The sequence below is a fragment of the Astyanax mexicanus genome, chromosome 1, assembly GCF_023375975.1.
Source record: "Astyanax mexicanus isolate ESR-SI-001 chromosome 1, AstMex3_surface, whole genome shotgun sequence".
Lineage (NCBI taxonomy): Eukaryota > Metazoa > Chordata > Actinopteri > Characiformes > Acestrorhamphidae > Astyanax > Astyanax mexicanus.
Genome location: NC_064408.1, coordinates 43,899,104 through 43,922,636, shown reverse-complemented (window position 1 = coordinate 43,922,636; position 23,533 = coordinate 43,899,104). Strand labels below are relative to the sequence as shown.

The 23,533-nt window shown below is 36.9% G+C and overlaps 1 protein-coding gene across 1 annotated transcript in view; it reads left to right on the top strand.

Annotated features, from left to right (window-relative positions):
- Positions 1 to 23,533, top strand: part of kcnk2b (potassium channel, subfamily K, member 2b) — a 77,930-nt gene that overhangs the window by 44,953 nt on the left and 9,444 nt on the right. The window contains exon 4 of the mRNA XM_049479040.1: positions 3,096 to 3,256. Coding sequence (XP_049334997.1) covers positions 3,096 to 3,256 — 161 coding nt within the window. The remainder of the gene's footprint in view (positions 1 to 3,095; positions 3,257 to 23,533) is intronic.

The window sequence follows — 23,533 nt, the reverse complement described above, 5'->3', positions numbered from 1 at the left end:
AAAATATTTGGAAAAGTGTTTTTAATTTGGCTGTATTAAAAGAATGACATATGTAGGAATGTCCGCAACATTTCAGATTCTGATAATCTAATTGTAGTGTGTAAGTGGTTCACATGTGGTTATTTTATATTTTTTTGTAAACCTGTCTTAAAATGTAAGGGATACTAAACCTACGTTGGGCTGGTGGGACAACTTTAAGCGGACAGAGGAAAATATCCCTTATTTTTTAATCTAAAATTTGACAGGTATGGACTGTGTGAAAATAAGAAGTCAGTATTGGTAGTTATAACAGCTTTGACTACCTGATGATTTATAATTAATGTAAACCGATAGTTAATTATACAGTTACAATAGTTGTACCATGTTTGGCTGCTTGTAGAGATGCTTGTTTGGTCATTTAATGATGATTTATGATGTAGCGCTACTGACTGATTGGATTAATTGGATTTTAAGGTTTTAATTACAGCCCTGGTATAAATGTCCATCTGGACACTGGGGGTGACTTTGAGGGGATGTAAAAGAGAAAGAGAGAGATAGAAAAAAAACGGCGTTTCTATAAATGATCATGTGAGGTTGTATGAATGAGAGATTATGTATACTATACTTAGTGTGGGTTTATTTAAATAAGAGTTTGGAAAAACAGAAAGAAAAATAAATAAACATCAGACTTCAATTATTAATGTTAATGATGTTAATCGTCACATTATCCTGAAACACCCTTCACTCTCACACACAGTGTGTGTGTGTGTTTGTTTATTTCCTGCTGTAAAATCACTAAGCACAGCACTTTATTTGCCCTCAGCTTTGTTGATGCAGTTTTAAGCTTCTTGTGTGCTTTAGCTTCAGTTTTTGAAAAATGCACTTAGCCCTGAGCCTGGAGCTGCGGCGGAGCAGGAGCTGGAGTGTGTGATTCAACCGCAGCCCCTTGAGCGCACACACCACACAGAGGCAGACATTTTTACGCTACAGTAATTTACCCTCCTATCATAAAACTCAGATATGCAGTAAAACAGTTTTCTGCTTTATGTCCTTGGGTTGTTTCTGATGCTCAGCGTTATTTACTTGCACTTAAACTCTCAATCGTTAGGAGGAGTTACTGAATGATTTATTGTATGTGTATTAGGGGTGTCACGATTTCGATATTTCATGGTCTCGAGCCTCGAAGTCAAAAAGAGGATCGACGATCCCTCCCTCTAAGCTACGCAAGCATGTGCGCTACGCAAATGGTGCAGCACACTGTAGCCGACGCCGCTGCTCAAAGAGCCCTTTCTCCAAAGAATCTGGACATTCTCATATTCTTAAAGAAAAACTTGAAAATATAAAAATAACAGTTGTTTTGTCTAGCCTCAAATATGTTAATAGTTTTGGTACCTTAAGGAGCATCTTTCTCTCAGATAAAGTTAATAATATATCTTTGTTAAAGAAAAAAACATGTCATTCTCAGGGACCGAGTTTTATTTTTCATGTTTAACTGTTATAGTAGGATAGAGTTCAGTTTGTTAAGGCTCTAATTGTTCTATTATTTTGTACATGACTGTTCCTGTATTTTTTTATTATTTATTTTGTTATGTTGCACATTGCTGTTTTAATAGTGCACACTGCTGCTACCAAAAACAGCCACTCGATGGCATTACATATATATCTTAATTAAATTATTTAAATTTGACCATTAGTGCCTAATGTGGTGTATTAAAGATCACTTGTATCACTTTGCATCACTTATATCAAGCCCACCTTTTGAAATAAGATATTGTAAATTTGATGAATCAAACCAATAGAAAGAAAAAAAGAAAGAAAAGAAAAAAAGAAAGATCAAGAAAAAATCAAGAATCGAATCAAGGATTTAGAGAATCGTGACACCCCTAATGTGTATAAGAATTTCATGGTAGTTTATATAATATATAATACTGATTAATTAATAACAGACATGAAATCTTTATATCTATAACTGAATTATTTAGATTAGATACTGGATAGAACTGATTTATAGTGAATATTGAATAATTGAAAATTCATTGTAGTTACCAAATTAGATATTAAACAATGAATATCATGAACACAGTAGATAATAACGTATTATAATAGATAATAAAAATCTAGTTCACATAAGATGCTAAATTGTTCATAGCACATACTGAATAATGTACAATAGTTACTGTATATTTATTTTTATTTTCTATAGTGTAGTAGTAAATGCTTCCTAAAAACTCCAAAGTTTAACTGCACAATATACTATTTTAGTTTTATTATTTTTTATGTTATTATTTATTATTATTTAAGTATTATTTAAGGAGTGTATATTTCCTTTTTGCTGATTAATACAAATGAAAATTCACACTGCATCTGCAGGTTATACCTGCCATATATCATTTATTTTACTCCAGTGATTTTATAACATTGCAATGAACAGTACAGGCCAAAAGTTTTGGACACACCTTCTATTTTTCAATGCCTTTTCATGACTTTTTACATTGTAGATTCTCACTGAAGTTATCAAAATTATGAATGAACACATGTGGAGTTTTATGTACTTAACAAAAAAGGTGAAATAACAGAAAACATGTTTTATATTCTAGTTTCTTCAAAATAGCCCCCTTTGCTCTGATTACTGCTTTGCACACTCTTGGCATCATTCTCTCAATGAGCTTCAAGAAGTGGTCACCTGAAATGGTTTTCCATCAGTCTTGAAGGAAGGAGTTCCCTGAGGTGTTTAGCACGTGTTGCCCCTTTGCCTTCACTCTGTGGTCCAGCTCACCCCAAACCATCTGGATTGGGTTCAGGTCCGGTGACTGTGGAGTCCAGGTCATTTTTTGTTAAGTACATAAAACTCCACATGTGTTCATTCATAGTTTTGATGCCTTCAGTGAGAATCTATAATGTAAATAGTCATGAAAATAAAGAAAACGCACTGAATGAAAAGGTCTGTCCAAACTTTTGGCCTGTACTGTATATTGCAGAAATAAAAACTTTGCAGTGTATTTTACTCCAGTATCATGCAGCCTAACTTTAATGTATTCATTAAAAGTTCACTGATTATCTGTTTTTTAGTGTTTACAGTTTTAGAGTTCAGTTTCTATGTTTCTGTCCTCCCGCAGGGTTTGGGAATATTTCGCCTCACACAGAAGGGGGCCGGATTTTCTGTATTGTCTACGCTCTTCTGGGAATCCCTCTGTTCGGCTTCCTGCTGGCGGGAGTGGGTGACCAGCTGGGGACCATATTTGGGAAGGGCATTGCCAAAGTGGAGAAAATGATTGTGGTGAGTGTGTTGAATTGCTTGTACTACTCTTCAGTACAGACTATGGCCGTGTCTGTGTTTTCTGTTATCTGTTGAGAATTTTACAGGTTCAAACATATATAATTTTTTGACCATTTTTACAGATTTTCTTTAGTCCAGACTTTATACACATTTGCACGATTTTCACCGGACAAGAAGTATCTGACCACTGCTACACACAGTTTTTAGATTTCTGTTGTGTGTATATTAAATAATATCATGAAATGGTTGATGTTTGAGGGGCAGTGGATGTAGTGGCAGCTACAGTTTGAAAACCCTCTTTTTTGTTTTCTTCAGCAGAATATCATCAATCTTATTTTTCTTTGATTAGATGACCAGATATGATTCACGAACACATGGACCTCGAAACTCTTTTTTTAATAGTTAAGAGTGTTACAATAATATTGTAGAGATAAGTGTAGAAGTTTGCTTACATTAGATTATCTGTAAGAATAAAAAAAAATTGACAATTTTTTATCTTATATTAGATTTAAACGTGTTGGACACTGCTTAAACTGCTTAGACACTCCAGTAAAATATGTAAATAAGTTTCAGTTTTGATAATTAATTTCAACATTTTATGCTTGATGAGTGAAATCAGTTTAGTTAAACTAGACCATAATCCAAAAATGAAAAAAGGCCAAGAACAATAAATGCTAAATCACTTCCCAAAAAAGTGTTTTTCAAGGATTTAAGCAAACAGGGGGCCAAATTAACCCAAAACCATTAACTTATTATTTGGTTAAACCTCCTTTGGAAAAAAAATACTGAAATAAATCGCTTCCTATAACCATCAAAAAGCTTTTTACACCTCTTTGAAATTTTGAACTGCTCAAACTGCTCCAGGTCTGTCATATTTGAAGGTTGCCAACTTCCACCAGCAATTTTAAGATCTCTTCACAGGTATTTAATGGGAATTAGATACAGACTCATTGCTGGCCACTTCAGAACACTTCAGCGCGTTGTTTCCATCCATCTCTGGGTGTTTTTTTAAATATGTTTTGGGTCATTGTCCTGCTGGAAGGCTCATGACCTAGGAAGTAAGCCCAGCTTTTTGAAACTGGGCCCTACATTATGACAAGATTATACAAGATTCTTTAGTAACCTTCAGATTTTGATTCCTTGCACACAGTCAAGGCAACAAGTTCCAGAGGCAGCAAAACAACCTCAAAACATCTTTAAACTTCCACCATATTTGACATATTTGTAGGTACTGTGTTCCTTTCTTTGTAGGCTTCATTCGGTTTTCAGTAAACAGCAGAATGAATGATTGCTTTACCAAAAAAGCTTTTTTTTTGGTCTGATCTGTCCAGTCTAGCTTTTTTATGTCTATGTTTTAGCAAAGGGTCCTCTTGAGTCTCCTGCCATAGTGTTTCATTACATACAAATGTTCCAATGGTGACACGCTGACACTGATGCACCCTGAGCCTGCAGGACAGCTTGATTTTTTTTTTTTGTTAACTTGAGTGGGGCTGCTTATTCACCATCCAGACTATCCTATATCACAACCTTTTATCAACTTTTCTCTTCTGTTCACATCATGGAAGATTATCTTCAGTGCCATGGTTTATAAATGCCTTGGCTATGTTACGCAACGTGGACAAAGGAACATCACAATCTATGAAAGTGGACTTGTTACCTTGAGATATTTTGATATTTTTCCACAATTTTGGTTCTCAAGTTTTCAGACAGTTCTCTTCTCCTCTTTCTGTTCTCCAGGCTTAATGTTGCACACACAGACACACAATGCAAAGACTGAGTCAACATCTCTCCTTTTAATCTGGTTTTAGGTGTGATTTTTAAATTTACTTTCCACAATGGTGATTTTAACAAGCATCACATGCTTGAAACTAAATAATTTACCCACAATTTTGAAAAGGTGCCAATCATTTTGTCCGGCCAATTTTTGGAGTTTTGTGTGAAATTATGTGAATTTAGGCTTTTTTTTCTCTCTGTTTTCTTTTTGTGCTGTTCCAATATATACGACACTGTTACAACCCAAGTTGGCTCGTTTTAAAAATGGTTGCAACAAAGGGAACAGAAGGGAAGTGAGGAGACCAGACCAGAATTAGATGTTTCACAATCAGTGATTTATTTTAAAACTGCCAAACATCAACTTTAAACAATACCAAGGCCTAAGAGTCTTAAGGCCTAAGAGGAGCCAACGGTGACTGTGCCAAAGGAAAGAAAGAAACAAAACATAAACTTAATCTAAACTATTTATCCTAAACAAAAGAACAAAATAAAAACTACTACTTAAACTAACAACATAAGTACAAAAGAAGCACCCGCCTGCTAACCTAATGTATCTATACACAAAGACAGCTACATGATGGAAATGTATAAGGCGCCTTAACCTTACCTGTTGGACTCTTTGTATGGCACAAACAGGACTGAAAGATATTCCCTAAGGAATGACTACAAGAGCAAACACTCAGAATAAAGCACATGGCAGTGATGGTGGTAGTGAAGGTAGCAAGGGAACTAGAAGCACACACAGTAGGCCCCACTTCCTGTGTGAGCTCTAGCCGCCATCTTGGTGGTGACTGCAGGTTTTTATAGCCCATGGCTCCTCCCATGAAGGTCAGGTGGACTGCAACCTGCAGAGAAACATGAAAAAACACACACACAGAGAGGGAGAGCACACAGAACATATCCAGCACCCTAGGGCTAGACTTGCGCATATAAACTTGAAATAAACATGCACATAACAAATGACTTTACATGGAAAGGCTGAAATTCTTACCAAAAGGAATGCATTTCAGTTCAGCAGGTACACACTGTGATGTGGGAAATGTCTCTTGGGTTTCCATAGCAACCACATCTGAAATTCCTCTCCTGAGCATTTTAAAACATTTATGCATTTCTCTCTCTCTCTCTCACTCTCTCACTCTGACTAGGCTACTGTGGGAATAAGAAATAATGCTAGTCTGTGCTTCAGGTGGAGAGTCTCTCTCTCTCTCTCTCTCTCTCTCCTTCACAGCAGTTAATCAACAGCGCTCTCACTCTGAACATGTCCTCACAGGGCGATCGAGCGGTTGTCTTGTGCACTTTATCCCACCTCTGCCCATGTGCATCACAAGCCCAGCAGTTTCTGCTGGAAGTCTGACAGACCCACTAATCACAATCAGTCACACTGTTCTAGAGAAGAGTGAGCAGATTCTAATCAAGCAGCTCTAGTCAAGAAAATAAACACAGAAGATTGATGAGCTTCAAGATGGCACTTTTGGTTGACCCTCCGTCTTGTCATTTTATGGTGAATGCCTTTCAGTTCTGCATAAAGGACCAATCTTATTTCACCACTTAACCCTACCCCTCTGTTTTGCTTGTGCACACCAAGGGGTAGGGGTGTCCCGATTCTTTTTATGTTGAAGCGGTAGGGGGGGGAAGGGTATGGAGATTTTTCAGATACACACTTCAAACCGAGGGGTATGAGAAACACTGGCCGATTAGCACTATATTACTAGTTTATTATTATAATTACTATATTACAAGTTAAAATGTTTAACGGCCAAAATCTTTATAAAAAGAAGAAGCTGTAGCTAGCTAGCTAATTTTACTATTCCACCTTAAATATTGCAACAGACGGCAGGAGCTGCAGCTATTAAGGCGGAACAGAAAAATAATAAATCAAAAATAGTCACTGTGGAAAAGAGCATCTGCTAAATACCCTTAACTTCTTAACAGACCAGGAATTTTGGCAATTGTCTGCCTGACATTACACCAGTAAATCTTGAGTATTTCTATTTAAGAAAAAGCATAACTGTAATTGTAAAAGAAAAAAAATATTTAAGTAAATCTGCTAATGTCAGAATATAATGAATAAAATCATAAAATTTTCTTTTTCCTGAACGTGATTTTAAATTCAATATTTTCCTGAATACAAATCAAACAGTTAATTACCTTCAAACTTTAGTTTTGATATGTTTGTCTAATTTTTGTTTCTATTTTAACTTAGAAAACTGTAAAGGCTTTTATTTTTGCCAAGCTAAAATGTGCCAGCCATAACAGGAGAAATGTGATCCTTTAGTCTTGCTTCCAGTCATGGCATATTTAGTGTGTAGACAGTTGTGAGGTGTTATCTTGTGAGTGAGGTTGACTACCGGCTAGTGTGCTCATGGCAATGCAGTAGGTATGGATAGTTATTGGTAGGTATGGATGACCAGTTTTCATTCTTTAGCCATGTTCCAAATTTGTAATTCAGATTTCTCCTATATTACATTGAGAGTATTCGTCTGTTTCTCTCTAATTTTCTAAGAAAGCCGCTCAGGTGCTTGTGCAGTCTCTCGTCATCTCAAGACTTGACTACTGCAACTCTCTACTGGCTGGTCTTCTACTATGAGCCACCAAACACCTGCAACTGATTCAGAACACAGCAGCACGACTCGTCTTCAATCTTCCAAGTTCACTTGTGTGATTTCTTTTCTGTGTTCCCTCCACTGGCTTCATGCTGCTGCACACATCAGATTTAAATCCCAGGCGCTGGCCTACAAAGCCAAAAATGGACCAGCTCCTTTACACTTGATAGCAAGGGTCTCTTTGAGCCATTGAGCCTCAGAAATCAAACATCTCCACTTTTCTCTGTCCTGCACCAGATTGGTGGAATTAACTTCCATCAGGAGTCAGAACAGCAGAGTCACTCGAACTCAAAGTCACTCAAACGCAGACTAAAGACTCTTCTTTTTAAATTCCCAAATTAACACTTTTCTCCTATGTGACCAAACTTTATCGAAGCTTGGTGTATCTTTTCATCCTAGTCTTTAAAAAAAGCTATGGATATTTTCAAAATAATCAAAAATAATCACTGTTTATAAGAGCTTCTGCCAAATACCCATAACTCCTTAACAGGCCAGGAATTTTGGCAATTGTCTGCCTGACATTACACACTTAAATCTAGAGGATTTCTATTCAATTATATAAGCATTACATAAAAAGGTTTCATGTTTGATAAGGAACATATGCTGAAAAGCATAACAGTAATTGTAATAGAAAATATAAAAAAAAAGATTTAAGTAAATCTGTCAAATGTCAAAATATAATAAATAAAATCATAAGATTGTCTTTTTCCTGAGCTTGATTTTAAATTCAGTATTTTCCTGAATACAAATTAAACAGTTAATTTTCTCCAAACCTTTAGTTTTGTTATTTTTTCTAGTTTTTATGTTTATTTTCAATCATGCAGAATTAGGTTTGATTCCTGTTACTGATCTGGAATTATTAAGTGGAGTAGAGAGTGAACAGGCAGTTTCTCCTACAGTGTCCTGTGTCCTACAGTGTCCTGTAGGAGATTTCAAAACCCTCACATTTTCAGAGTGTAAATAGGTTCTTTTACTGCAGAAAAAATGGTTTTGTATCACCTACACCTGTACCCTGTATACAGGATAAGACTTGTTAATAGGTTAATGTAAATGTAAACATGAATGACCAGAGATGGAGTGAAGCCTAATTGTGGCTGTCAAATGGATTGTGCTGGAATTTATCATTCCTTGATCCACAGTGTTGTGGGTGTACTGGAAATACATCATAGAAAATATTACTTTTACTGTGTAGTTTAGTTTGACTTTAATTTTGTAAAAAAAAAAAAAAAAAAACTGTAAAGGCTTCTGTTATTGCCGAACTAAAAATATACAGTATGTGCCAACAATAACAGGAGAAGTGTGATATAAATCGTTCACTCTTGCTCCGGTAGCTTGAGTCTCTAAGGCAAACATGCTGTGCATACCTGAACTCTCAGGATTTTCAGAGTCCAGGTTCTTTCATATCCCCCCATTAAGTGCTGTATCAGACAGTGGAGAGTTCATTAGAGGCTCTTTCAGTTCATCAGACTGCAGCCGCATCAACTTTATTACCTGACCCGCCCCGACCAATGCTAGGTCAATGCTACGGGAGCTGGCAGCTGCCAGAGGTCTTCATTAGCAAAGACAATAGCTCTATTGCTCTCTCTCTATCTCTTATTCTCTCTCTCACACACCCCAGACAGACTCATACATATTTACAAAAGTTTGAACCTATATATATATAAAGGTTTCCCTTTATCAGAAAATACATGGTTATGTTGAATCATACAAGTTAATCTAATGATAATAGTGTGCTAATCTAATATGATACACATGCACTGTAAAAATAATAAAGTTTCGAGTTTTGAGGCAAACTAAAACTTTTCAGTTTTAAAGCAAACCAACACCAACTGTGCCAACTAGAAATCTTAAGTTTAGATAATTCATTTTTCATATATATTAAAGTCTAAAACTAAAAATTAATTGTAGTTTAGGCCCAATTTAAGTTTTATTAAATATGTACCTATAAGTGTAAGTTCTGCTGACTATCCTATATGATCAACAAACAAAATAAGCTAAGACAGATTTTACATAATCTTAATCATAAGTTCATGCACTGGGAGCAACACTAAATTTTTTATTAATTTGAGTTAGCAACTCTGATCATATGATATCACATTACATTTCTGTATTGATTCAGAGATGAACTTGCAGTTAAATAAACTTGCAGCAATGCAAATTCAACCAGCTGGACACAGCCAGCATATAATCACACCTAACAACACAAAACATAGTAACTTGCTCTTATAGCCTTCAACACTGAGGCCAGATTGTTAACTATTATATAACACATCCTGTATATAAAACCCAAGAGAAGGCAGCAGCAGCCTGTGGGGAATGACTACACACTGATGAGTGTGAGGTCGGCGGACACGCCCCATATGTAAATAGTGTGAAAAACATCAGGTGAAAACAACTGCAGAAATGCTCAGTAGACCTCATTCAATGAAAGAGTCAAACTGAGCATGTGCAGTAGTACAAAGAAGTTGCCTTGGCCTTAACTAGGGTTCAACTACAATTTGTAAAATGTACAAAAACAGATTATTTATTTAGACCAAACAAGAAACTTAATAATCCTTCAATATATCACATTAAAAATAACATTAAGGAGAACAATTTTAAGATTTTTTTTTTTTACAATGTGGACATAATTGGCTATTTTTGCAGACACCTGTGGTTTAAATGTGTAAAAATGTTTTTTTATTTATTATTATTATTCTTGTCAATTCTCAGAAACCCTTATTTTTTCACTTGCCAGTCCATTTTCTCACTTTAAACCCACCTGCATGTTATTAGAACTCAGATGTTTACATTATTTTATTATTTTCCTACATGATGCATGTGAGTTTTATTGTGGTTGTCTGATTTTCTGTACAAAGAACAGCTAACATTCATGTTTACATGTTTGTTTTATGACAGACTGTGCCTTTAAGACTGAAAACTAGTATGTCAAAAAAATCTGCACATACAGGTTTATAAAAAAGAGATCACTTAATTTTTTATTTTTATTTTACCATTTTGAAAACCTCTGGAATATAATCAAGAGGAAGATGGATGATCACAAGCCATCAAACCAAACTGAACTGCTTGAATTTTTGCACCAGGAGTGGCATTCAGAAATTGATTCAGAAACTGAAGTGGTCTCTTAATTTTTGTATTAGCTGTCCTGTATTGGGCCTTATTTAAAAAGCAGTCGGTGAAAAAATACACTCCGTACAACTTCAGAGTAAGTTAGTGGGGCTATACATCAGTAGCACTGCTAAATAGGTGGATATGTGTTAACTATGTTTCTCTATTAGCTCTTCATCGATGAGTTCATCTAGAGGGGTGATATTTGAATATAAAGCAGCATTTACACCAACGGTTTTACCTTGTGAACGGCCTAATTAGAGTACAAGCTACAGATTTACTTGTTAATTTGTGAGTAAGTTTACGCAGTACTTTAGTTAAGCACGGGTTTGGAAACACTTTTTATTTACCGATCAATCTTAAGTACGAGGTAACAAAGTTCTTAGTGTTATAAAGCTTTTGGGAAATACACCCCAGTTCATTAACAAGACCTTTCTGAGTTGCAGTGGGTTTGATAAAGCAGGCGCATTACTTAAATTATGTATTCAACAAACTGTTTTTACATAACATTTTGTTTGGACTTGGAAGTAAATGGAATGTTTTGATACCTGTATGATGTTTCACCAAAACAAAACTTTTATTTACATTTATTTTTAATTGTTTACACTCCACTCATTGTTTTGTCTGGTCTGTTAGAACTGCTGTTATTTCTTGCAGCTGTAGCTTATTTGTTGTCAGGAGTTTGCTTGTGTTTAGACTGATATTATTGGCTTTAACGAGTTGTTCACAGTAACGCTCTGCAGCCTGTTTTAACACAAAAGATAAGAGATTCTCAGTGCCTTCTCAGATACAGCCATATAAAATATGGATGAGACAGGCTAGCCAAATCCCTCCTTTAGATTCTCTCTCCATAACCAATATTTACGGCCTGGAGCAGAGTCAGTGCTGCACTGATTCTCACACCGAGGTGTGGTGAAATTAAACACAAACTAGCTGCAGCTTGGTTTGTGTGTGCGTGTGACTACAGGCAGAGCAAAGCTATGAAAAATAGAAAAGGTTTCTGTACCTATGCAGCACAAGAGCAGAAGTTACATCAATTTTAAAACCGCAAAAATCAATAAGAATGGTGGGGTGTAGTAGAATTGCTTTAAAAATGTTCATGTAGTGTGTAAACATTATTAATGTTTTAAAATGTGCTGTTCACAAACAGACCATTATGACACAGGCTGTGTTCAGACTGCAGGTAAATCAGATTTGTTTCTGAGGGCGTTTTCACACCAGCACTGTTTCGTCCGGTTAAAACGAACTTTGGGTCGTTTGTACCTTTAGTGCGGTTCGATCGAGCAGGTGTGAAAACAGTAATCAAAGGAACCGGACCGAGCTAAACCTGCTAGGGGAGGCGGTCTCGGTCCGGTCCCAAACGAACTCTGGAGCGGTTCACTTGTGGTGAGAACGTGATCCGGTCTCGATCTGACCCAGCTATTAAATAAAGTCCATTTATTTGATGCTAAACTGCTGATAAGGCGCAGTTTAATCTGATATATTAGCCAGATAATGCTAATTACCACAACTATGAACAAACGCTGTGACCATGCACGTTCAGCCTGTGCTGCATTCACTTCTCACAGCTACTATGCTGCGTTAACTACTCACGTGACTCAGTTTACTCTGTGTACATCTGTGCAGCACGACCAAACACTGTGTTTGAAAGCTCAGTGTTTCAGCGTTCAGTTTTGTGTTAACATTTACGTTTACATTTACATTTAAGGTATTTAGCAGACGCCCTTATCCAGAGCGACTTACAACAGTGTTAAACACAGATATTCCCACTGCAACAGAATCTTCTCGCTATATTTACTTTTTTCATATATTTTTATTTACTCCCACGCCAGACAGCTCTGACCAATCAGAGCACACAGTCTGCTTGCGTAATTTATTGGTTCGCATTTTGGTGCGTTTAGGTTTATGCCAGTGTGAAACCAAACCAAACAGAGGGAGAAAATGCTCCAAGTAAACAAACTTATCAACGGATCCGGACCAAAGAAACAGGTGTGAAAATGCTCTTAAATCATAGGTGCATTTCCCAAAAGAACTTTGTTAACTCATACTTATGTTTGATTTTCAATTAAAAAAAAGTTTCCCCAAACCCTTATGGAATGGAAGTACTATATGAATTTGCTTTCAAATGAATATCTTTAAAGAGGCACTAAATCCTAAACTACATATTTTTGAATTAATAGCTGATTTGTGTTTCTTTAAAGTAATTAAACATACAAGGCCTTCTTTCAGTCATTTCCACATCTGCAGCCTCCTTTCAGATTCAACTGTGTTTTAGGTGTGGATGATTTTTCTGTGTATTTTGGTACGTGGACACTCTAAATATGCAAATAAGTCAATCAGTAATACCTCCCCTCTGCTGACATCCAACCATCTCCGTCTCACCACTATCAGAGGCACACTGCTGCTGCTGCTGCAGCTCAGCCAATCAGCTCTCCCTCCTGCCCCACCTCTAAACCCATACATCACCCAGTGCCCCTTCTAAACTTCCCCTACCATTTTTAAGCATTTTTCAAATTTGAGCTGAGAGTGCAGTCAGCTAAAATCAGGAGGTTTAGTGGATTCTGATTGCAGTTCACCTCCAAAAACATCAGCTGTTAATTGTTTTCTTCTGGTTCTATATTGTATTGTATTGTATTGTATTGTATTGTATTGAACACGGGTGTCCACATGATAGAGCCCTTGGCATCAATGCTGCTTTATATGCAAATATCAACCCTCTAGGTGAACTCGGCAATGAAGAGCTCATAGAGAAACATAGCGTGGCCATGAGTGAAATAATGTCACTGCTTGATTTGGTCAAACAGCAGTTGGCAAAATATTTACCCAGAGTCTGACTGTGCAGCTCCTCTGTGTCCTCCGATTCTATGCTACAAGTAGATTCTTACAGACAGTAACTGTGCCATGCATGCACCTATATATAATTCCCACCAACATGCAAGAAAATTCACAAAAACTGGGATTAAAACAAGGGTTATTCCAGCAAATATTGATTTCTCTCTTAAAACTTTATGAATATAAACTTGTTTTCTTGCTTTGCATTATTTGAGGCCTGAAAGCTCTGCATCTTTTTTTTTGTTATTTCAGCCATTTCTCATTTTCTGCAAATAAATGCTCTAATTGACAATATTTCTGTTTGGAATTTGAGAGAAATGTTGTCCGTAGTCTATAGAATTAAAAAAAAAAAAAACATTTTTTAGAGCTGTATATTTAAACCCTGAAAGAAGCGTCAGATAAAGGTCATTAGGTACAATAAGTGATTGGAAATGTACATTTTAAAATATGGACAAAAGTTATTGAGATACAAGTGTGTAATGCATGCATAACACAACATTTTAGACATCTCTGCATGGTTGCGGTAGAGGTAGACTGTTGATAGCACATCTAATAGTATCAAAGACAAGGCAAGCTCTGAAGATGATAGCAGTTGGATAGCAGTTTTTATATCATAAAAAATGCACCTGTAGTGCAGCATAGATGATGCAGTTGTTCGATATATAATACACTGTGTATAGGACACTTTACCTAATACTGAAGTTAATGAGAAATAGTTTCTTATCTTATGAAAACAGTCTGACTTAAACATTAAGTCCTGAACATTTTCAGTAGTGCTTAGTAATATGTGAAATTTCTTCCATCCCACCACTTAAGTCACAAAATGAAACTATCCTATTTGTGCCGGCGTGACTCTTTGGCTTGGTCTTTTTGGCTGAATTGAATGGAATATAATTATACTCGATTGCCGTGCCATTTTCTGTTCTTGGACCCCCTCTACAATAGATAAGAGAACATTCATCTGCTTTATCGGTCCTGACTGAATGACCAGCAGACGTTGTTCACCACTGCAGAGAATGAGATCTCAGCGTGCGCATCCTTCTCATCTTCAGAAAGTAATAAAAATGAAAAACGACGTGAATAAAGACACGCAATATCAAAGCTGTTTAAAGGAAACATTCCCAGCTGACACTTGGCACATGTCCAAATAAAGCAGTTGAAAGTGTTTGTGAGCGCAGGAAATGAAAATAGAACTGCACAGTTCCGTCCAATTATCAGGCTTACCTCAGAGAAATGAAGCTATAAGCGCAGAACGATGATCATCGTTATCTCTCTTGATTCTTCTAATGCTTATTTTTAATCATGTTTTATAGAACTTAACCATGTGATTTATAGAATTGGCGGAGGAACAGTTTTGGTAAATATTCAAGATTGAAAAAATCTTGAAAAAAATATCTCTTCATTTAAAACCACAACCATAAAGCAGATTAACTGCAGTAAAGTGTAAATAGAAATGAGAGTTGACGATTTGTATCTGCTCATTCTGAGAGACTGTATGAGTGACTGAATGATAAAATATGCTAATTGCCTCACTGGTGCTGAGCGTGCTCTCTGAGATGTTTTGTAAGTCAGTTTGAGTCCAAATGTCAAATCCATAACAATGCAATTGGCCATTTACTGCAGAAGAACTCAGAAGAAGCACAAGCACTGAACACTGTAAGCATCTGCATCTCTCTCTCTCTATCTCTCTCTCTCTATCTATCTCTCCTTTTTTCTTTCTTTGGTTTCATATTGATATAGTCAAGCTATGGAAGGACACTCAGAAAATGTATAACCCAACTCGTCGTCGATTTGGTTCACTTTAGAAAACTCAGCATGGGTTGTTTTAGCCCAGCTGTGTTCAGTTAAGACATTTACCCAGAGTGCAGCTGTTACTCAAACCTTACTCAAAAAACTCAATTACAGAGTTAAAGCACGCCAGGCTGGCTTCAGAATGTAAAAATAGCTACATTTTAACTATTATCCTCCATGATTACCACGAATACACACACACAAACAGACAAACACATTAAGTAAATACATGTACACATTTAATGCGAAGCCACATAATACACACACAGTCTCTCATTGTCACAAATCTTGTATCTCCAAAACAGCAACTTTAAATAAGTCAAGTCAAGTCTGTACAGGACATACAAAGAATTGAAATTACATTACTCTCCTTCCCAAAAGTTACAGCATGTATAGAACATAAGATTATAAATATAAAAGAATGGAAGACACTAAATCTACGATACAACAAGGACACAGATAGACATACGTGAGACAAAAGACACAAGACAATAGTGCAATAGTGATGGGGGGTGATTAAGATGGAATGACAGTACAAGTATAAACAGAACCCGTGTAACAGTAGTGCCAATATAGAGGTATAATAGCTTAAGGCTGTTAAAGTGAATGAGTGTGCAAAGGTCTTAAACGTTCACAGTTGTAGGGGGAATTAAAGTGGGCAAGATACTGGGATAAGCAGTAGATAAGCAGTAGTGCAGATATGGGGTGTATGAGCACATCAGTTCTTTAAAAGGTTCCAGTACTGTGTTGGTGTGGGGCGGGAGGTGTAGAGCATGGAGAGAGTTAAGCATCCTCACAGCCTGGTGGATGGAGCTGTTCCTCAGTCTTCTGGTCCTAGCCACGAGACTTTGCAGTCTCCTCCCTGATGGAGTAATGAATAAATAAAACGTTCAATGGAAGTCAACATATAAAGAACAATTCTGAGTTCATTACAAAAAGCTTTTTATTGATATATTCATTATAACATTTTAGTTTCATTAAATTGTACTGTATATTTTATAATAAACTTTACTTACAGATGTCTGTATATCATGTCTTAGGAAAACCCAGATCAGTGACCTAGATAGTAGCTCTGCAGGCAAACTAGCCACACACAAACAAAATATTTCACAAAAAATATACATATTAGTTTTAGAAGAATACTACAGACGTGACACATTTATATTCCACCATTTATTCATGTTGATTCAAGCCCTGAAATCTACCTTAAAGATAAAAACTCAGCACTCATCCACAAACCAGTGGGAAGTGGCAGCCAATAGTGCACAGCGTACTCTCAACCGGAAATGACTATCCACCTGGAGGACTGCAACGGACACTACAGCATTTACCAAGGATAGAGTGCCAATCCATACCTGGGCACACAGTTATACATACATTTTATACACACTTCCACACATACACACCAGATCAATTTATTTTTTAACATACATTCCCTGCACTTAAATATGTAATTGTTATGTAATTACATTTAAATAGTAGCAACAAAATCTATAACAACACTGGAATTTAGTGAGTCAAGTTATCAGCACCAGGTTTTCAAGGTTTTTAGAGCTCTAGTCCTGAAAAATCACACGTGCAGACAGTTCAGTTTAGTGTTTTCCCCACTCTAATGCTCCACACTTAGCTAATGAAGTACTTGCTAATTAGCTGCTGAGATGAATCACGCTTTCGCCAGGCTCTTTAGGATAGGCAGTGAAGACTGCTGTCAGTTGCTGGCCATGCTCCCAGTCTTTGAAATACAGCCCGTCTTTGTTTTGTTGTTTGAAGCGGACCAGGCCACACGCAGTCAGAGCGACCAAGAAACTGCTCAATTAACTGATGCTTTAATAAACACTATGTGTAGATTCTGATTTATAAGCATAAAATTAGATAAAACATTTAAAAAGAGAAAAAAAAACATGTTAAAAAAATTCCAAAAATCTGCAAAAACATCACATTCCCAAAATATTTACAAGAATGCACCTGTTAGACATTTTGTACAGCAGTAAAGTTCATTAGCAATTAGCCTATGTCATAATGGACAAAAGAGTATGTGATAAGAAAGAGGTTAAATTCTATTTTATTATGATTTGGTTTTACATTATTTTCACATTAACTTCTTACAAACCTCTGGAGCATGTCAACATCTGCACAAGAAGCTCTCATCGTTTCCAGTTGATTTGTGGTCAGTGTTGTTACCAGTACATCAGCTGTGCTCTGCTGCCCACGGTCATGAAGCAGATGCAGACACATCTGTTCAGCTGTTGTAAAGTGTAGCACAACACAAGCCAATACAAGCCGAAGTTCTTTACCAGCCGAAAAGAAAACCACATTGTATACAGTAGCATGAACAACACTAAGCAGGAAGGCCTGGTACAGATATTATAGGGTGGACAAAATAACAGAAATAGCACCTATTTCACATACGTGTTCATACTGTTGGGTCACTTTATCTGAAACACCAGCCATATAGACTGTAGCTTGTCTGTAGACCGTTATTCGGCTGCACTAAAATGATTTACAATCCAAGTAATATCCAGAGAGCTGTGGTCATGCGTTAAGCCTTTTCCACTGATAGATAATGAGGGTGGAGTGCTGTTAAATTGTGAAGTAAAAAATGTTCTAGACTCTTTAGACCCTATCTTACACCCTGTGCAAGGCATGTTGCGAAGCTTGCTGCTGTCTTACACCCCGACAACAGGCTATTTTCATGCCTTCTGTCTGTGTCATTTAAATAGCAGTAGCACTTGTGAATATATATATCTCTGCCTATGGGTGTGGTGGTCTGGAAGTGAGGTGTGTTCAGGTACATTTCTGGCGTATTGCTATCTTGGCAATGGAAAACACAGGTGTGCGGCTGTCTGAATACATGAAAACAACCTAGACAGATGTTTACTATAATACATAATATCATACACAGACATGCCAGGTTGCAAAAATTAATTTCAGGGGAGATACCTCTGGAATTGGACATTGTATATCCAAAACATATTTGGAGGTGGTATATATATATATATATATATATATATATATATATATATATATATATATATATATATTAGGGGTGTCACGATTCTCTAAATCCTCAATTTGAATTTATGTCCGATTTTAGGGTCACGATTGGATTCGATTCTCAATTTTCTTTTTTCTTTTTTTCACAGCAGAGAGGCCTATGCCAGTTTTAGATTAGTCTATGGTCAGTCATTGGTTTGATTCATCAAATTTACAATATCTTATTTCAAAAGGTGGGCTTCATATAAGTGATGCAAAGTGATACAAGTGATCTGTAATACACCACATTAGGCACTAATGATCAAATTTAAATAATTTAATTAAGATATATATGTAATGCCATCGAGTGGCTGTTTTTGGTAGCAGCAGTGTGCACTATTAAAACAGCAATGTGCAACATAACAAAATAAATAATAAAAAACAGGAACAGTCATCCTCTTTTTAACTTCGAGGCTTGAGACCATGACATCATTTCGATCGATTTCGATGAAATATGTGTGTGTGTATAGTTACATTAACTCACCTCAACATTCCTTTTGCAATCATTTAGTCCCCCATGGCCAATGCTAAAATCACTATTACTATAACTGTATAGCCCAAGACTTTCATTGTTTTTTACTTTTACCAGACATTGTTATACTTTAGAGAATTCAGAGGCAAAAAGAGTTTTGATGGAAGCCATAATTCTCCTTCTCTTACTCACTAAACGCATCCCGTCCACTGCCTGCCCACACTAAAGACTGATTGGCTGATTCACAGACTCTTTGTAGAGAACAGGCCAATCAGAACCCTCTCTGTTTTGCATGCGCTTCATAAATATGCACACGAGATGAAAGCCTTTTTCTCCTTCTCCTTCTCTTTCTCACACACGATTGGGGAAAAAAGTCTGTGGTGCCAGCGTGTATGTTTGTGTTCACTCTTGGGCCACTCATTCTAGATATAAATATATCTAGAACAGAGATGTGCATTCTGTGATGAAGACCTGCAGAAACACTGATCCTTTGAAGATTGGACACTTCTGTTTAATGCTTTGAGAGAAAACCTCCTGACAAATGGACGAATTTCTATGCAAAGCTAGGAGGGATTATCCTTCTCTTGTTAAGTTCCTGTTTTAGAGGTAGACACTTGTTGCAGGACAAAGTTTGTTGAAAGACATTATTCAAAATGAACTCTTTAAGAGTATACAGTATATATGTACTCACTGTGGCAGCATATAACAACAAAGACAGCATGAAGAGCTTCTTTTATACAGTAGCATAAAACATGTCAGCACACAAAGCCCCAGTTCTACATAATAAAAGTATTTTGTGAGCAGCGTGAACTTGCGGCTCATCTCCCAGGTGAGAGATTTTGATCAGTTGAAGGATAATCTGAATGAATTGTTGTCAAGACCATGGGTTTAATAGAGATGTACAATGATACACATACTGTAAGTGTACCTGCTGCTTTGCTGTGAATGTGACTCTCTTTCATATCTCTCTCTCTCTCCCTCCTTCTCTCTCTCTTTCTCTCCTTCTCTCTCTTTCTCTCTCTCTATCCTTGTTACCGAGCAAGCTCTATAATTCTGTGATGGATGTGTGTCACTATAATTTACTGAAAGTGCCTCTCGCAGCATTTATGACCTGCCCAATGTCATCTCTCTCTCCCTCTCTCTCTCTCTCTCTCTATCTATCTAAATCTCTCCCTTATACACACTCTTATTTTGTAGTATATCCTTGCTGTCATAGCACAAGCTCTTATGTCACGTGTACATGCAAGGTCATCTAAAGCTTATTATGCAAGGGTGTTTCATTTTCTCTCATCCAGGGTGAGTTACAGTGTAATCTTATACAGCTAGACTAATGTAGCATGAGATGTTCTGCTCAAGGATACACGCCCCCAATCAAACCCGATCTGACCTCAGCTGACCTTTACACTTTGTGAACCTTTTATGATGAACGGACCAATAGAAACAGTCCAAAATCGCTTGGAAACCAATCTTATTGCATGAGCCTGAGCACGTACTTTACAGTCCATGCTGCTCTGAACTCACATTAATGTAGACAAACTAATGGCTAAATGTGCTACTAATGTCTCTTTGAGTGATGCCATAAAGGAATCAATTTTTGTTTCCTCAAGAACCGAATGGTGATTCATTGGGCGATTCATTGACTGACACATGGATTCAACATATACAGCTCTGGAAAAAAAAATAAGAGACCACTTAAAAGTGAGTTTCTTTGATTTTACACAATTGAAAACTTCTGGAATATAATCAAGAGGAAGATGTATGATCATAACCATCAAACCAAGCTGAACTGCTTGAATTTTTGCACCAGGAGTGGCATAAAGTTATCCAAAAGCAGTGTGTAAGACTGGTGGAGGAGAACATGCCAAGATGCACAAAAAAAACTGTGATATGAATATGAACTTTGCACTATTTAAGGTCTGAAAGCTATTTTTTGATATTTAAGCCATTTCTCATTTTCTGCAAACAAATAGCAAAATCAGAGAAACCGATTCAGAAACTGAAGTGGTCTCTTAATTATTTTCAGAGCTGTTTTACGTTCAGGGTTATGCCATTTGTAGGGAGGGGGGGTATTTCTATTGAATGTCATAGCTAATAATATGTTTATTTTAGATTTTAGGGTTTTACTGACATGGTTAAAAGTTAAAGTTAAATATCCGACATATGTATATCTGAACGTGGTGTAGATGTGCTGTTCCATTAAAACTGCTGTAGAAAACAAAAGCAAAAGCAAAATCCTTCATTTATTATTAAATATCCATCTGTTAGTTGTCTTTACTGTTGTGGAATCAGATGGCTGCCTGTCTACTAAGTAAGGAACAGTGAGTTCCATACATAATTTAGGTAAATATATAATTTAGCTTTTCTAGCTTTATCTTGGGCATTACATCATTACATCAACATAACAGCCTTCCTTACTTTCTTACTTCTCATCTTCAATACCTCCGTACTCATTAAATAATTATTTAATAAGCCATAAAATCATATTATCTACACACATTTGTCTTTTCTTTCCATGTTACATAAGATTAGTTGAGATTGCGCACTTTGACTAAGATCTTTATACTGTCTGTGTTATTTAAGTGACTTAAACTCTTCTTAGACTTGAGTTGATTTGAATGTGGTGAAGAGCCATTCATGTGTGTTGTGTTCTGCTCACCGATGCTGAGGTGATGTGTGAAAAAAGACTCTGATAATACTGTAATTTGTATGCAAAAAAATATATTACATATATAAGTAACAGCGTCAAACAAACACCTCAGGCCCTATCTGTCACAATGCTCATTGCAATTTTCCATACGCCAACAGAGATTTTTCCCCATTTTCTCCCCAATTTACTCAGCCAACCCACTCATTAGGACTTTCCCTATCAATAGTAATGCCCCAACACCATGAAGGTGAAGACTAGAACATGCCTCCTCCGATACATGTGAAGTCATCCACCACCTCTTTTCTAACTGCTGCTAATGTTCAGCATTGCTGAGTAGCATCACATTGCACTTGGAGGAAAGCACAGCGATTCGGTTCTGATACATCAGCTCACAGACGTCCTGTGCTGCAGACACCACCCTTTGGAGTGATGCGGGGAGAGAGCACCATCCACCCATAGAGAGCAAGGCAGTTGTGCTCTCTCAGGGCTCTGGTAGCTGATGGCAAGCTACATGAACAGGATTCAAACCGGCGCTTTCCTGATCATAGTGGCAGAGCTTAGGATTCTCAATTTGATGTCTTTGTTCTCTCTCTCTCTCTCTCTTTCTCTCTTTTTTTTGCCTGTACCCAAGTACGATACTTTTACCTGACACCCCACATCTGGACTCATGGAGTGCACATACATGCACCTAGAATACACAAAGACCCTTCTGTCTTTATACATGTGAGGGAAGAAAAAAAGCATGGCTAGCAAAAAAAAAAAAAACACATGTAAAAATTAGGGTCTCAGCATTATGTGTAAAAAAAAAAGAAAAAAACTCCCACTATGTCTATGTGGCACTATATAGAATGTATATACGAGACAATAGTGAATGATCATGTTTTACATACGTGTATGCTCAAATACGTCTTTGTTTCTCAGCATGCCACACTATATTTTGTCAAATTAAAAACAAAATAATCCATAAAAATTACAAAAATACATAAAAATGGCCTGTGACATGAAGTGTACATAAAATACAAGAGTTAAATGTTAAAAAAAAAAAAAACTTGGAAAAGTGTAGACTGTCTCTAATCTATGCAGTGTTGTCAGATTGCTTTGCATTACCCCTCAGTTCAAACAAATCTTCCATTGTGGCGCTTTCACTTCAGCACTTCACTGCTTTTGCATTGCTTATAGTGTGCAATAGCCTTTAGGCTTCTAATGCATGGCTCTGTTATGGCTCTAAAAAAACAGAAACAATAGAAAATAGAAACATTGATTTATAGAAAGATTTTCATTAAGTATCTGATCTATATTCCAAAATTACTTAAGCAATAATACACAAGAGGTTCGTTCTATAACATGTAATTTCAGCACTGCTGTGCTGCGGTTGTAGGCACAAGTCTGCAGTGCCAGTATTAACTGTTATAACATGAACCTTGAGTGTATTACTGTGATTAAACCTCTGTTCCATTATCACTGTTTATTGAAAGATTTTGAGGTAAAGAGGTCGAGAAAAAATACGATCTGTTTGGTTATGCAAACTCTGTGAGATAAAATAGTCCCATTGCTGCTCTGTTTGGATTGTATGTAGACAACGGCTGTGTTGTGAATGTGACTGAGAACATATTAGCCTATGTGCAATGCGTGTAACTGGAGGCTTCCACTAGAGGGCAGAACGTAGAAAGGACACATCATAAAGATGCGGGTAGCTCCGGACTTGGTCACACAACTGCTACTCCAAACTTTCCGCCATTTTTATGCTGGTTAGTGGCTACACTGCCCCTAGCGGTTTTGTGTGTATTGCACCTCACGTGCGCGTCACATTAATTTTTGAAGAACGTGCACGACCTACGCTCCAAACAGACGCAGGATACGCGAAGCAGCCATAATGCGTACATGTAGTTAACAGCAAGTATATCTCAACCTTAAGTGCTGTATCGTTGCTAGGTTACCTGTATGTGGCGGAGTAATACATTGAGAGCTTCAGCTACAGTGAATTACCGGCTGATAATGGCACTCACAGAACGCCTCTC